Source organism: Phocoena phocoena, chromosome 15, assembly GCF_963924675.1.
Source record: "Phocoena phocoena chromosome 15, mPhoPho1.1, whole genome shotgun sequence".
Taxonomy (NCBI): Eukaryota; Metazoa; Chordata; class Mammalia; order Artiodactyla; family Phocoenidae; genus Phocoena; species Phocoena phocoena.
The window spans coordinates 84,485,636-84,501,850 of NC_089233.1; the positions used below are offsets into that span (position 1 = coordinate 84,485,636).

General features: G+C 47.3%; 1 protein-coding gene across 1 annotated transcript in view; it reads right to left on the reverse strand.

Moving 5' to 3' along the window:
* Positions 1-13,413: 13,413 nt before the first annotated feature.
* The window catches only part of CDH26 (cadherin 26), a 74,249-nt gene continuing 71,447 nt past the window's right edge, over positions 13,414-16,215 (reverse strand). Inside the window, 1 exon segment of the mRNA XM_065893322.1 lies at positions 13,414-13,503. Within this exon segment, the coding sequence (XP_065749394.1) occupies positions 13,414-13,503 (90 nt within the window).

The following is a 16,215-nucleotide window of genomic DNA, read 5'->3' on the forward strand; positions in this document are numbered from 1 at the left end:
AGTACAGGGGAGGAAAAGGATTTTCCAGAATTTATACAAAGGAGGGGTTTAGCGCCATGATCTGTTTGGGAGAGTAGTGGGAACAGGCTAAGGGGACTCGCCTTAAAACCGGTGTATATAGTACACACACTTTTAGATTTATATCAACACATTTCCTAAGGATATGTCGATTCACCTTACATAAGACTGAGAAAATCTCAATTGAGTATGTCAAAGACGGTTTGAGCAAACCGATGGGGGTGGGAAAGCTAAATCCCCCTGTCCCCCACCAGTTGCCTCGGCTCAACTGGGAAAAAAACAGTAGAATCAAGGTGAGACAAGTATGGGCTTGTTCTGTTTGTACTTACAATGGGCGGAGTTAACGCTCCTGCATATGCTTGTGGGTCACGACCTGCTTAGTCACTTTCCTCAGAGCGGGAGGGAGAGCCGTGCGACTCTCGCGTTGCTGCTGAGCTCCTCCTTATAAACCCGCCGAGGGCAGAGGCAGGAGGCCCCGCAGCGGGCGGGGGTCAAGATGCTGGGCCTGCGCTGGGTCACTGGGGTGTGGCCTGGGCATCCGGTTTCTAAAGGTTTTAACTTCACCTTATTAAGCCTCATTTCTTCCACCTGAAATTGGAGCTAATGCGTGTACTTTTCTGTGGGAGTCAAGGAGGTAATACAGAGAATCTGCATCTTTCTGTTTTCGCAGCCCTGGTGAAATGGTTGCTCTGTTTACTCAGGGCCGGGTCTGCTACTACTGATTGGCTACTCGTTCTGAGCCAGGTGCTTTCATAGCCACTGGGGTGTAACAGTAAACAAAAGAGCAAACAAAAAGTTCCCAGTCCTCTAGCCAGCTCTGCTTCTGAAATTTGATGCCTTATTTGGCACCCTTTGCTTGGTGTTCGGAGGACTTTCTTGGCTACTTTTTAACATGGAAGAACCTTTTTTTATAAATTTATTTTATTTGCTTTTGGGCTGTGTTGGGTCTCATTGCTGCGTGCGGGCTTTCTCTAGTTGTGGCGAGCGGGGACTACTCTTTGTTGCGGTGCGCGAGCTTCTCATTGTGGTGGCTTCTCTTGTTGAGGAGCATGGGCTCTAGGCGCACGGGCTCAGTAGTTGTGGCGCAGGGGCTCAGCAGTTGTGGCACAGGGGCTTAGTTGCTCCGCGGCATGTGGGATCTTCCCGGACCAGGGCTTGAACCTTGGTCCCCTGCATTGGGAGGCGGATTCTCAACCGCTGTACCACCAGGGAAGCCCTCTTGGTTACTTTTTGCCATGAGGAGTTGTGTGTTCTGGTAGAATCCTGTTTCAGTAGCCCATGTTCACCTGGATTTGAATACATCACAAATCAAACCCTGTCTCCATCTTTGTCTTGCTCCTGCCCTCACCCCTAACTGGACTCATTAGAAAACAGAGGTGTATTTTTTCTCCTTTCTGCTGTGTTAGCACAGAGCCCGGGCAGGTCAATTCACGTCGGAGGGTGTGGTGGGTTGGCTGGGCAGTAGGACTGGACTGTGGGTAGCAATTCCGTGTTTGTTGAAAGCAGCTTTATATAGATTCCAGGGGATCAAGGCCAAGGGAGAGAATGGGATGCAGCAGGATTCAGAGGTTTTGAACAATCCACACTCTGGACCCTTAATTGACGAAGACCTTTGCGCCTGGGAGGTGCCCAATTATTTGCTGAGTGGGCTGTAGGTAACCTATTCCTTTCCACCTCTACCTTTTCCTCCCACATTGGCTTCTGACCAGCTCTGACATGCAAAGCAGGCACCCCCTCCCCCTCCTCTGATCCAGATTTAAAACTGGTACCCATTCCGCTGAAGAGCTGCAATGTCTACGACAGTTTTCTCCCCGAACCCCCACCCTTGCTTTGTCATCCTGACATGAAGCAAAGGACAAAGCTGTGACCCTGCTGCAGGTCTTTGTCCCAGACTCCACGACAAGCCACAGAAGCAGGGTCCTGCTCCCCTATTTGCCATTTCCAGTCCTGAGAGCCTGCACATCCTCAGCTCTGGGCTGTGGCAGCTTCCAGGACCCAAGAGAAGGGAGGGTTTGAGAAAGAAGTTAGTGCACAAAGTCTGTTATGGTTGGTTGTTGTTTTTAATCTGGGAAATTCTGAGTCGAGTTATCTTTGAAAAGTTTCTTAGCATTTATGCTCTGCCTGATTACTCACTCAACCACTTCATTCAAGAACAACAGAGTTGGCGGATTGCAGGAGGTGAGGGGTCATATGGTCAGAGGTGATGCTGAGCCCTCAGCAGGGGGCAGAGTGGCTGGTCTCTGTCCTGAGAACCCTGAGAACCCCATTTTCTGTTGCTCTATGCCAAATCCGCACCTGCAAACGATCAGCCAAGCTTCCATAGGCAGAGAATGTGTTTGGACCCGTGTGCTAGTCTCCAAGGGCTGTTATTACAAAGGACAAACGAGGTGGCTTAAAGCAACTGAAATGTACAGCATGGCGACTCTAGTTAATAATTCCAAATCGCATATTTGAAACTTGCCAAGAGAGTAGATCTTAAAAGTTCTCATCACAAGAAAAAAAATCTGTTACTATAAATGGTGACAGATATTAAGTAGACTTATTGTGACGATCATTTCGAAATACATACATATATTGATTGAATTATTGTGTTGTGCTCATGAAACTAATATAATGGTGCATGTCAATGATACCTCAATAAAAAAAATTGTTCTTGAATTCAAGTTTGCTGTGAAAAATATTTTCAGGAAAGAATTATTTCCATATAGGTCTCTTAGTTCTTTACGACCTTCTATAGACACAAAGCTTCATTTACTGAGAAAACTTCTCCCCAGAGCTGCCACGGCTCCTCAGCCTGGCCCGCACAATGCCGGTGACATGCCCTCAAGTCAGCAGCAGCTATCATGTGATGGGCAGGCTGGACCTTACAGTGACCGCCCACCTGCCACACTCCCATGAAACAGGTGGACAGTGCAGCTGGAGATGCTCTTGGAGAAAGTTTTCTCCCCAGTCGCGTTACAGAAAGCATTATGTAAATCTTTTGAATGGCATCCGCTTTGGACAAACAGCCTAAAATTGGCAGGGATGGGAAATATAATAAGCGTACTTACAAGATCATTTCGACAAATATAACTGTTTCCAGTCTTCCTGCCTCACCAGTCGAGACAGTGCAAATGAATTCCAAGTGGTGCATAAAGAGAGGAGAAACAACACACACGTGCACACAAGGATGTGAAATTTCAGGTGTCTCTGGGCGAAGAAATACACTATTTCAGACCTCTTTTCCAGCGCTCCAGCCGGCTCCTGGTGACTGTCGGCTGTGCTGTTTATGTGCCATCATAGGAAAATGAAACTAGAGCTTTCCTGTTGAAAGGGCCCTACACCTCACTTCACACCCTTGCTCACAGAAGGGGAAACTGAGGCCAGAGAGGAGACAAAACCTTAACGTATTCCTTGTTCATGACCTGGGCCACCCGGAAATACACCTGTCTTAGAAATGGAATGAATTTCTTCGTTCTGTTGCAAGACCTGCGATTTTCTCCATTTTAAAATTCCACATGCGGTTAGGCTCTTAATTTAAAATTAACAACATTAATCAAGAAGCATTTGTTGTCTGAGTAAGTCGATGTTTGAGATTTTGGAAAGAGTTTAAAAAAATTCTTTGCCTTTAGGGAAAAAGATAGAAATAGAGCCTGTGGCAGGAAACAAACGTTTACATTTGACATTAACAAAACCAGATGACCCAATAATACACCCCACTCACTGGAAGGGTGGCCGACCACAAGAAATGAAGATTTGGAGAATGTTTCTTTATTTTCTATGACGCTGTTATTTACTACACAGTCCTTTATGCTGCGACAAGCTTTTGGGTGAGGATAGATCCTTATAGTGGCGGGGCGGCGGGGCGGGGGGGCGACCACAACAAGAGGTGTTCTGCAGGCTCTAGGTGGGCTGGTGATCACTTACCCTGTCCGGGGAGATCTTAGGTATAAATCCTAGAGGAGCAGCTATCAAACCTCTTGCTCTCAGGATGCCTTTCCACTCGCAAACTTTATGCAGAACCCAAAGAACTGTTGCTTATGAGGTTATATTTACTGATGCTTACCATGTTAGAAATTAAGACTGGGAATTATTTTTTTGGCCACGCCACGTGGCTTGTGGGATCCTAGTTCCCTGACCAGGGATCGAAACTGGGCCTCCTGCAGTGGAAGCATGGAGTCCTAACCACTGGACCGAGAGGGAATTCCCAAGACTGGGAAATTTTAGACGTATTTCTCAACTCATTAAAGTTAATGATAAGTCCATTACATGTTCATATAAATCACACATGTCTATGAAAAATAAACATATTTTTCAAAATTCCATTCAGTTTGAAGAATGGCACTCTTTTATGTTTTTTGCAAATCTCTTGGCTGTCCGGCTTAAAAGCAGACAGCTGGATTCTCCTCTCTGATTCCGAATTCTCCTCTCTGATTCCGAATTCAGTCTGTTGTAAATGTTGTTTGGTTAAAGTATGTGAAGCAATTCCGGCCTCACATAGGTATATATGAAAGGGAGGAATATTTTAATCGCCTGGAACAGATAATTGTGGGTATTCTTTTTGACATCACACCAAAACTTGACAAGTGGTCCTTTTTTAACACTTACTTGCAATGTGGAATCCGAAAGCGTATTAATGAACTTTCCTTACTCTGTTCCATTAAAACCATTTGTGTCTCTTGCATTGCAGACGACTCTCACCTGTGCATGATTTTGGACCGTGATGTCTTACTCAGCAGGAAACTCAGCTCTCGGAGCAACGAAGATCTTCCAAATGTTGACATATTTCATTCTACAAAATCAAAAAATCACATTCGTCAATCTGTCCACCAACATCAGCAGAAAAATCTTTACCTGTTGGGAAGCTGTCAAGCTCAGAGTAGCAGACACAAATTTTCCAAAATTCTAATTTTTGCTTGAGAGCTTAAATTTTACTGCCGGCAACATGACTGTCCATTGTTTTTCTCGAAGTGACGGGCTGACTCTGTTCATTACCAACGACCTGTCTGTCAAGTACCTGATCCCGAACAGCCATGGTCAGGCAGTCATTCTTTCGAGGAAAATGCTGCTTCAGAAAAAAGTGGCTTGGGGCTTCCCTGGTGGCGCAGTGGTTGAGAGTCCACCTGCCGATTCAGGGGACAGGGGTTCGTGCCCCGGTCCGGGAAGATCCCACATGCCGCGGAGCGACTGGGCCCGTGAGCCATGGCCGCTGAGCCTGCGCGTCCGGAGCCTGTGCTCTGCAACGGGAGAGGCCACAGCAGTGAGAGGCCCGCGTACTGCAAAGAAAAAGAAAAAAAAAAAAGGGGGCCTGTTCAGCTGTCAACTCTGATAATCACAAACGTGCTCTTCTTTGATTCAAACCTTCTACACTGATGGGTAGCACAGGGGTTCATGCATCCTTCCCATGTAGACCCAGAGTGCTTAAAAGATAGACATGCAGGTGTGGCAATGGGATAAATTAATAACATTTCCTGCCGCGCCCATCCTCAAGTGATTTCCATAACTAAGTGACTTCACCAATTACATCACTCTTAAACGAGACTGGCTTTTTTTCTTTTCCTTCCTCTCTCCCTTCCTCCTTCTTTCCTGCACGTGCGTGGTGATGAAGAATGCATGACTATCAGAGGAATCCGTGCCATAGCCTCCACGGTGCTGAGGCACCAGCAGTTTCGTCACTAATCTTTGGTACCATCAGTGCAACTGTCACACAGCAAAACAAACAGTATCTTAGATTATTACGTACGTGTTTGGCCTTGTGGAGTCTCTGATAGCGTCAGGGACCACAGCGAACCAAAGTGAAAACCAGGGTCCAGAGAAATTTTCTATGTGCGTATGGATGTTTCTAACCACAGCATCTTTTTTGTGTGTGTGTAACGACAAACAACTGGAAATAACCTAAATGGCCATCATTGGGAAAATGATAAATTGTCCTCCATTCGTATAGTGAAATGCTACAGGGCAGTGAAAATGAATGAAGTAGAACTATGGGTGTCACACACATGCACACACATACACATATACATACAGACACACGTATTGTGTCGGTTTGACATCCATTGCAGGGCTCGTCTCTTTCTCTTGGTACTTCAACACTCTTACTGTACATGTTTGGGGTTTTATTTTGAGGGGGAAATTTGTTGAGATAAAAATGACAAACAATTCTCAATGTAAATAATTATGTAAACGTAAAGTACCAAATTCCTTAATTTTATTGATGACTGTATGATAAAGTCTAAAAATAAGGTAAACATAAAAGAAAAAACAAAAAAAAAAGCTCACTTGAATCTCACCACCAATTAACATTTGGTGCTAATTTACATGTGCCCATGGAAATACATTTGTGCTCACCCTGAACAGACAGTTTGATTACCCATTTATTATGTTATGCTAACGTAACAGTAACATTTAGGGTTTTAAATGTCCCTACCGTTGGTAATACTTAATCAGAATTCTCCTCCAGTTACAGAAGGGAAGTGGTAATTACGAATTGAGATGTCAAGAACGAGAAATTATAGTTATCAAAACTGAATGCAGTTCCTTTTTTCCCCTTTCTAATTCTAGAAGATTTGTGTGACTCTAGGCAGCTTCTACCTGATTCTGCTAAGTACAATCCCTACTAATTAATGTCATTTTTATTTTTAAGGTCAACAGTGTCCCACCAGAAAATGATGGTCTCGCTCATCAAACAAAGGTGGGGTTTGGAATTCAGTTTCTTGATAAACCAAGTGAGACTGTACTTTCCTTAGAAGCTGGATTGCAATTTTGAGTTTTTCAGTGCCCTGTCAATATTTGGTTGAGACAAAATAAATTAGTAACTAGACGTGGCCTTTTAGAATCTCAAAGGACTGAAGAGAATTGCAGACGATGCTTTTATGTCTAATTAGAACACGAGCAGTCTGTGAACATCAGACATCAAGCACACAGTGCTGGCACAGAGGTTTGCCCACACTTCTTTAGGCAATTAGAAACAGCAGACTTGCTATTTCCCAGTGTGTGAGTACAGGGCAGTGCAGGGATGCAGTCACCACCACCATCACGAGGTTTTGTTGTATCCTCATCCACCTTATGGTTTCCTTCCTGTAGTTCTTGTGATCTACTCACTTTCTAATTACATAATTTTTTTAAAGTACATCCTTGTGAATAAAAATGAATGTGACTAGAAACCGGCTATACTGTAAAATATATATAAAACAAATGAAACCACATAGTTACAAATATATATAAAACAAATGAAACCACATAGTTAAATTCTATCTATATTCCCTTGCCTGACAAATCTCTGACCCTAACGTCTGAGTCTAAGTCTGTTACAAGGGACTTGAGTAAACAGAGGGGAATTCAAGACCCAACTGCGCTGAATGGAGACTTTCTCACCAAGGATTTCAGAAAGATGGAGAGAGAAATAGAGGGGCAGTAAATCTCCCATGAATTCAACAAGTCTGTGCATGTCTACTTTAGAGCAGGTGCTAGCACACACTAGGCAATGATCGTTAGTGCTGTGTCTTCGTGGCCCCTGAAAGTATCTCATGAGCCACATAAATATGTAAAATCCTTGGGTGTCACATGCCCCCCAGTTTAGAACTGACTCTGTGGTTGTAGAGAGAACGGGCACTTGGAATTGCTGAGCATCGGAGACTGTTGTGAGGATGGGAGAGGAAAGGGCTATCAGTCACTGCGCCCCTGGCGCCACAAACACCCTCCTCCTCACCACGGTCACTGTGATTTCCAGGGAGACAGCCGGCCTCTACGGCGACCCAAGAGAAGACGGATTATCACGACCATGGCGCTGGAGGGGGAAGACTCGGGACCCTTTCCCAAACTTGCGGGTGAGGTAAGGCAGCTGCTCTAAGGAAGGGCCCCATCATCCACCATCCTCCCCGATTAAGCATGCTGCTGTTAGCAGGAGGCTGCGGAGGCCAGGTAGTGGAGTGGTAGGGGCTGCACTGGCCAGGGTCAGGAGTCAGGAGGCCTGGGTCCTAGAGCCCACCCTGCCTCTACCTGAGTGTGTGACTTTGGATAAATCGCTGCTCCATGTAAGAGTGAGCTGAGAAAGTCAGAATCACATATATACATGCAGGGCTGATTCACTTTGCTGTACAGCAGAAACTAACACAACTTGTAAAGCAACTATACTCCAATAAAAATTAATTAAACAAAAAAACAAAAACAAAACAAAACAAAAAAATTAAAAAAAAATTACATATGGCAACAGGCTGGTTAGTTCCAGCCTGCAGGCCTGTTTTATATTGTACCATGATTTTAAAAATTGGAAAAAATAGGGTGATTGTATTAAAAATTCTGCACATCTAGAGGCTTTTTAAAAATGGGAAGATCTGATTCCTTGGAGAGTACGTCCCCACATGGTAGGAATTTGCTGGGGCCTGAGTTACCCAGGGCGTCACAGTCCCCACCACTCCCTATTGTCTCCCTCACTTTGAGGTTTGAGTGTCAACTGAAGCACCGAAGAAGTCCCATGGGGATGTTGGATGCCAGGATTTTTATACTCGGCTCCTGCTGTTCACTTCCACCACCTTCCTGACCTCCATGGGTCTTTGAGTTACATACTAAGTCCCCTACAGCTCTGACGTTCTATGATTCCTAGAAAAAATTTTTAAATGATTCATATTTGTTCAATATTTATAAAAATAATATATACCTACTGAAAAAACCCCATCTATAGACAGTTTGGAAGGTGCAGCGGTTAACAGTGAATACTCCCAAGGGTCAGGGGACTCAGTGGGTTCATATTCCAGATGTACCACATCCTCACTATACAAATTAGATAGACTTTTTGCCTCCTCATCTGTACAATGGGGTCAACAATAGTACCTTCATTATAGGGTTGTTAAAAGATTAAGCAGGGCTTAATCTGCACTGGTGGCACAGTGGTTGAGAGTCCGCCTGCCGATGCAGGGGACACGGGTTCGTGCCCCGGTCCGGGAAGATCCCACGTGCCGCGGAGCGGCTGGGCACGTGAGCCATGGCCGCTGAGCCTGTGCGTCCAGACCCTGTGCTCCGCAACGGGAGAGGCCACAGCAGTGAGGGGCCCGCATATCAGAAAACAAACAAACAAAAAAAGATTAAGCAGGTTAGTGCAAGTAAGGCAATACATAAGCTGACTCCTTCTAAGCAATTTGTAAAGTAAGCTGTATGATTATTACTCTTCTTTGGAGGGATAATCAGTATGGACAACTTGGTATGTATCCTTTCAGATGTTTCTTCGCACAGTCACTAATATGAATCTGTATTAACAAAATGGGATCGCGCTGAGTATACTGTCCCGCTGGTGGCCTTCCTTGTTTTACCATGTGTCACAGCCCTCATTCTGGGGCAGGGAATATAAATCCTGAAAAGCTGCAGAGCCCCATGCCACGTGAGGGGGAACCACTACACGATTATTTCCATAGGGATGGACATTTATGTTGTTTCCAACTTTTCACTATTACAAACCAAACTGCCGCTATACCCCTTGTTCCTTCATCTCTACCTGTTTATTTCTTTAGGGTAAATTCTCAGATCTGTAATTGCTGCGTATGGTTCTTTACAAATGCCTTTGAATCTTAGCCTAGATATTTGATAGGCATAGTGGCTTATTCTCACCCTCATTTTTCCCTAATTTTTTCTCCTTCCAGCTGTTCAATAATTTGTCTGCCGACATGGAATTAGTATATTTAATCATTGGACCTGGTGTAGACAAATATCCAGAGATTGGTTTGTTTTCTATAAAAGATAATGTGAATGGAAAAATACATGTTCACCGCTCTCTTGATCGAGAGAAAACACCATCTTTTACGGTACTTAAAATTTGATACATTCTAAGCTTGGATTTATTGTAAAAGTCTTGCAGGAATAGTGTATTCGGTAAGCATTCTGTAAGCTGGCTGTGTGCCAGGTTCTGGGAGACTGACATCTTATAAAATGTGCCATGCTTTAGAAGTGAGCCTGGGACACAGAGGTTAATTTTGTAATCTTCTTTTCCAGTTCTGGACTTTGGCTTTGTAATCATATCTGTAATCTGTGAACTGCTACAGGTCTCCCTTCTAATGACCAGTATGCTGATATGATTCAGGATATCTGAAAGCATTTGGCTATAGAGAGACAGAATGTTTATAAAATGGGCTGATTTAGTCTTTGATGAGTCATAGTTGAAATCTATGGAGAGAAGCTACAGACAGACTCCATGGATTACATAATGATGAATGAGGAATTGCAGCCCTTGGTGATGGTTTCTTACTGTGAGTCTAGGTGTTCTTTATGATTTCATCACCCTAATACCATGGTCTACCAGGAAGCTGAAATTCAAGTTCTAAACCACAAAGGAAATTCAAAATAAGAATGCCCCAAACCACATGGTGGTATCTCGTGCTACCAGCCTAAGCGTAACGGGCTTCTTAGGAAGTCTGCAGCCGTGTTCTGGTTTGACGTCTGCTGGAACCTGTGCTTGGGTCTCAGGCCTGCTTGGCTACACATTGCCTCCTTCGGGGGGAAGAAGTAATTTGTGAAGGTTTTCTCCAGTGACTCAAAACTTTTATATACAAAGTAAACTATATACCCTTAACTCATTGATGGGCTTGGACTCTCTAATTCTTAAACAGGCAGAAATTCTCCCAGACTCCAAAAGACATGCAAAGATGACTGTCTAGGTCTTCTCTCTCCATATAATCCCTCACCCGCCTCCACAAAACATGCAGTGTTTGTTTAAAAGAAGGAATATACAGTGGTCATAAAGGAGACCCTGGGACAGCACTTCTCAATCTCTACTGAGCAAATAGGTCACCTAGGAATCTGGTTAAAATGTGGGTTCATCATACTTGTCCTTTTACATCGATTTCTGCAATTATTTACTAGTTGGTCCCCTCTGACTGTAAACTTTCATGAGGGAAGGTACAGGCTGGGGACTCCAAGGCCTGCCTCCACTGCCCCGAGGCGCTCGGTCCTATCACCTGCTTTACTTTCTCCTCAACACCTTTCATTACCTGAAATGTATACCTGGATGGAGGTCCTCACAGCCCTGCCGGTCCCTCTTCACCCGTCACAGCACCGCCTGGCCCTGGCGACTGCCGAGTGTGAGAACCTTGCCCGGCCTTGGTGCATCTGAGCAGGACTTACATCTCCCACATTCTCTTTGCTCTATGTTCCAGGTCAGGGTTGGCCAGGAGAGAAGTCTCTGGGCCGTCAGGAAGGCAGACATGAAGCGGAGTGAAATGGGCTCTGATGGGCCGGGCCTTGTGGAAGCTCCTGCTTGTTGCCTCTGATGGGGCCTCACCTGATTGTCCTGGGGCAGCAATGGGACCAGCGGCTCCTCCAGCTCCAGTGAGTCGTGGACCAGGTGCATGACCAGCAATGTGTGAGGGTGACCATCCAGCCAAGCATCTTGTGGACTCAGAGGTGGTGTGAGACAGAGGCAGGCTCTAGTCCATCCTGGGGGCTCCAGTTTCTCCCCGCCCCTCCTGCTCCGTGTGCTGCCCTGCTCACCCCGGGAACTGCAGGCCAACCACCCAATGTGAAGGCATCAGCCTTCCGGAGACTCGCTCACCTCCTTCATCACTGCATAATGCCGAGCCCCATCATAAATCTTTTCCCAAATCGCTCACAGGGTTCGATCAAGGAAGCACAACTTCTTATCAACACAGCCCTGGACTAGATGGTCCCCGAGGCCATGATTAAATTCGGGGGGTCACAGGTCAACGTGAGAATCGCATGAAAGCCGTGCGCTCCGTCACAGACACATACTTGGATATAAGACGTTTGGCCCAATAGTGGGTGTTTGACCAGTGGGTCTCAAGCTTTGATGTGCATACATGTCACCTGGGGATCTTGGTCTCTTATTGAAATGCAGACACAGGGGCCGCAGTTCTGGGGTGGGGCCCAATATTCAGCATTTCTAACAAGCTCCCCGGGCAGTGCCAGCACTGCTGGTCCACGGACCACACTTTGAGTAGCCAGGTGTCAGAGGGTTCACGGACCGCATGTGAGGAGAGGTCCACAAAGGTTTGCCCAATAGTTTGGCTGAACAGTTTGTCCAAACTTTCACACATGGGGAGAGGTACAGTGTGATACACATAGCAGATTCTCGGTAAATATTTGCTGAACGGATGAATAAATGTGCAGTTTTCACAACAGTTTATCCTAAGTTGATCTCCCTTGGCCATCTGGACCTCCACGCTCCCTGTTACACCTCGCACCATTCATTTGTGGGTGTTCAAGGACCATGGACCCCTGTCACCAGTATCTTCACCACAGTCTAGTCAGAAAAGTGAGCCAATGGCTCAAAGGCTGTGGGCACGGCTCTCAGAAGCAAAGAAGAAAGGTAAGGGCAGAAGGTTCGGGTTTGGGCAAGCATGTTTAAACTCAGGCTCCCAGGGCCCCAGCCCAGACCTGCTGAAAGAGGCTCTGGAGGTGGGACCCAGGCATCTGCATGTTAACAAGCTCCCCGTCTGGCACATTCCATCCATCGTTGCTGTGTATCCTGTAGCCATCCGTCCTTAGCGTGAACCAGCTTGCGCCAGGCGCCGTGTACCACAGAAGCAGGTAAGACAGCACTTGCCCCCAGAAGGCTGGCCTGCAGTGGGCTGGGCAGGCATACAAGCCAGGAGGGGGCATACTTCCCCAGTGCCACGTGAGGGGCAGTGTGAGTGGCCGGGGGCCAGAGGAGAAACACGACCTGGTCACGGATGCTGGCTAGGCCATCCCAGCCGGCACCCGCAGGCCAAGCATGGGAGAGACGGGCTGGAGGGGCACACCCAGAGCCTGGTCTTCCCTCCAAGAACACAGCATGCGAAAGCTGCACCTCGTGGCCCCACCCTTACGCAATGGGTGTGAATGGCCCACGTTCTGTAAGTGTCCGGGAAGCGCTGGAATATCGCCTGCTCTTTAGAACCTAAACGAATATCGCCCGTCTGAAGACAGTTTGCAGTAAAATAGTCTTGATCATTATTGGGAGTTTGACCTGAACCTGCCAACCGCCATGCTCGATTTAAAATCCTTCCATCCGGAATTATTAGTTAAGGGCAGTTTATCAAAGTAAAGATGGATGGTATAAGCAAATTTTTGCTGCCGGCATTCAGAAAAACATGTCATCCGCTGCCATTCAGCGAAGTTCTTTAATCACGGCTGAATGAAGGTTACCAGCTTTGAATTATTAGTTAATGGCATCTCTGCAGAAGAATGATTTCCTGGGCACCTAAACTTTGCAAACGAACGCAGATCCTGAGTTGCTGGGTATTTCATCCAAAGCTGAAATGTGCATTATTGGGACAATCCGTCTTCACAGTGAAAACAAAGTCCAAAGCAGAGGCTAACGTTTAGCCTTGAGCTCCGGTCTCTCTGTGCATTCGAGATGTCGGGGATACTGAAGCCTGAGGCACAGGACAGTCCCCAAATTTTCTGTTCACCTACAGCCTGGAAAGCCCCCCCTCAGCAGGCCTCGCCACTTCGGAACAGCCGTCGGGAGAGACGCATGCTTTCAGTGACTGTGACTTGGTCACCCTTCTCTAGGGCCCTGTCCTGAAACACCAGCCCAGCCGGGCCAGCACCATTCACTGTCCCACACATACCAGAGACCTGACACCAGCCCCCAGCCCAGCCCTTCCCGAGAGGGACAACTCGCCATCAGGCACCACTCACCTGGACCCACCTCAACCCTGCCTGTCGGCACAGCAGTTCTCAGGGACCATGGGGAAGGAAGTGAGGGGGACCTGTCATCTGCCTCAGCCATCGTTCTCAGACTTCCGAGCATCAGAGCCCTCGGGAGGGCTTGCTAATACACATAGCACTGGCACCACGCTGGTTTCTGAGCCTGTAGGCCCGGGGCTGGGCCTCAGAATGTGCTCTTTAAGGAGTTCCTGGGTGACGCCACTGCTGCTGGGCCAGGGGCACCCTGCTTTGAGAACCGCTACTCTAGTCTGAGCCAGAGGCTTCTGGGCCAGGACAAAGGTCACCAGGAGCCCTGGATAACACCCCACAAGGGATCCAAAGTGTGGCTTCTAATTTAGCCTCAGGACTCTGGCCAAATCCTACCTTCAAAAATAACTAGACTTAGGATCATGACCTGGCCTTATTAATCATGGCCCATGAGATCACTCAGTGCACCGAACGAGGGCTCCCTGCCTGTCCAGACCTGGGAGCATCAACCCAGGCAGGTCAGCAGTGCCCGAGGACCCTGGGCCAATCCCCACTCTCCCCTGACCAGCAGTGAGCTGTAAGCAGCCCGTGGGGCCCTGGTGAGCAGAGCAGAGGCAGCAAGGGTCCAGCCAGGTGAACTTGCCATCGTACACATCGTACCATGTGTACGATGGTACACAGAGAAGCTCTGTGTGCTTGCCACGTACTAGGTGCTCAGTTAAAGCAGCTGCCATGAATTATACTATTAAAGAGCCGCTCCACCCGGTTCTGCCCCACGAACGTCTGCTTGAAGAGATGGCTTGTGCTCGTAAATCATTACATAACAGTCTTGCGTTTCGTGTGATTTCTCAGTTAAGTGTCTTCCCTGTTCATAGCCGGGGCATTAATCAGCTCCCCCAGCCCCTGCACCAGGCTGGTCAGGAGCAAGAGTTGGACAGAATTCCTGCCCACAGCTGTCCCTCCTCAGAAGCCGAGACATGAAAGCATGTTGCTGGCACCCAAGTTGCCGTGAGTTCTACTTGTGACTTGCAGTGATCTCAAATGCAGCTTCCCAGAGACAGTGGGGGAGCATTTCTGAAGCCCTGTCAGGTTAAAGCCCCGCCCCCTCCACCTGAGGGGTTCATTTGCTAAGGAGCCAGCAAAGTCTTGCCGTTAAGGTATCAGAACAGACAGAGGGCTCGTCTGCACAGCTCTGAAAATCCCTTAAGCAAAGGAGCTGAAAGTGGCATTTCATTTGAGCCCGAGTACTAAGGCCATCTTGGCAGAAGCTGAAGCTGGGAGCGTCCTGAGCTGGCTAACCTTTGTGGCCGGGCGGCCCGCCTGCTGCCCGTGTTAGATCAGCTCTCCCCGGGGCTGCCTCTGGAGAGCAGTTTTCTAAATGCAAGCCCTCGGCCCATGCCCAGGGTATTTTTAGCCAATCTCCTGGTGCCCAGGGCTCTGCGGCTATGATTAGCATGGGGCCAGAGAACATTCCTGAACTGTGAGTCCCTGCTCTAGGCTGGGCTGATTCCCACGGCTACTTTAGCACCGTGTGGGCTCCCTCCTGACCCTTTCCCCAGAGCTCAAAGCTCCTCCTGACCATTCCGAGGACAGACTTTGGCCCTGCAGGTCCTAACACTGGGAACAAATCATCCCCTCGTGGTTAACAGCAGCAGGGACGCCGCTGCCCCCACTGGGAAGAATGTGACATTACTGACAAAAGAGCCACTCGCACTCAAGCCAAACTTCAAGTGTAGAGCTTCTAAGCTGGGACGGACAGAAACACCCTCTGGCCCAGGGTTCCTGAATCTTCAGCGCTCCTGGGCTTTCCACCTTCACTGTTTTTACCTCTTCCCTCTCATACTCTGTGACGTTATTGCTACTCATGCACTTTCGTAACCAGTATATTAACTTTAGCTGCATCCCAAGAACTACCATATATAATTTCATGGGTCTGACATGCTAGTTATTCTTTTTCTTCCTACTATGCTTTAAAGGAAATTCTATTAAAATTTGTAGACAGAGAAAAAGAAAGTCTTCTGTGTGCCTCTGGTAAGCAGTAATGAAACCAGTGGAGAGGAAATCACACTCTAGAAACACCACTGTAGTGCAGTTCCCACGGTTCACGCAGGAAAAAATATTTATTGCCAGGCCTTGGCGTATGTTATTTCCTCTGTTTTCTCTCTCTCCCTCTCTCCCTCTCTCTCTCTCTCTCACACACACACACACACCTCTTGCCCACCTGGATAACTGACACCTCCTCCAGGAAGCCATTTCCAAGGCCCTAACCTCCGAGAACAGACACATGACCCCCACTACATTCTCCTTAGCCCTGGGGTGGCCTGACAATTCTACTGCCTATTATGCTCTGCTGGCTCCTTGCAAAGACCCCTTTTTGTTAAGGGGTGATAAGGAGGGTGAGCTCTGGACTCAAATGTCCCCTGTTCACTTCCTGGCTATGTGGCCCTGGGCAAGTTACTCGTCTGTTGTCCCCAAGTCTACCTCCCTCATCTACAAAACGAGGGTGATAACAGAATGTGAGAAATAACGTAGGGAAATGTTTAACATAGGCCTGGCACTTAATCAGTGCTCAATAAATATTCGTCGAATGCATGA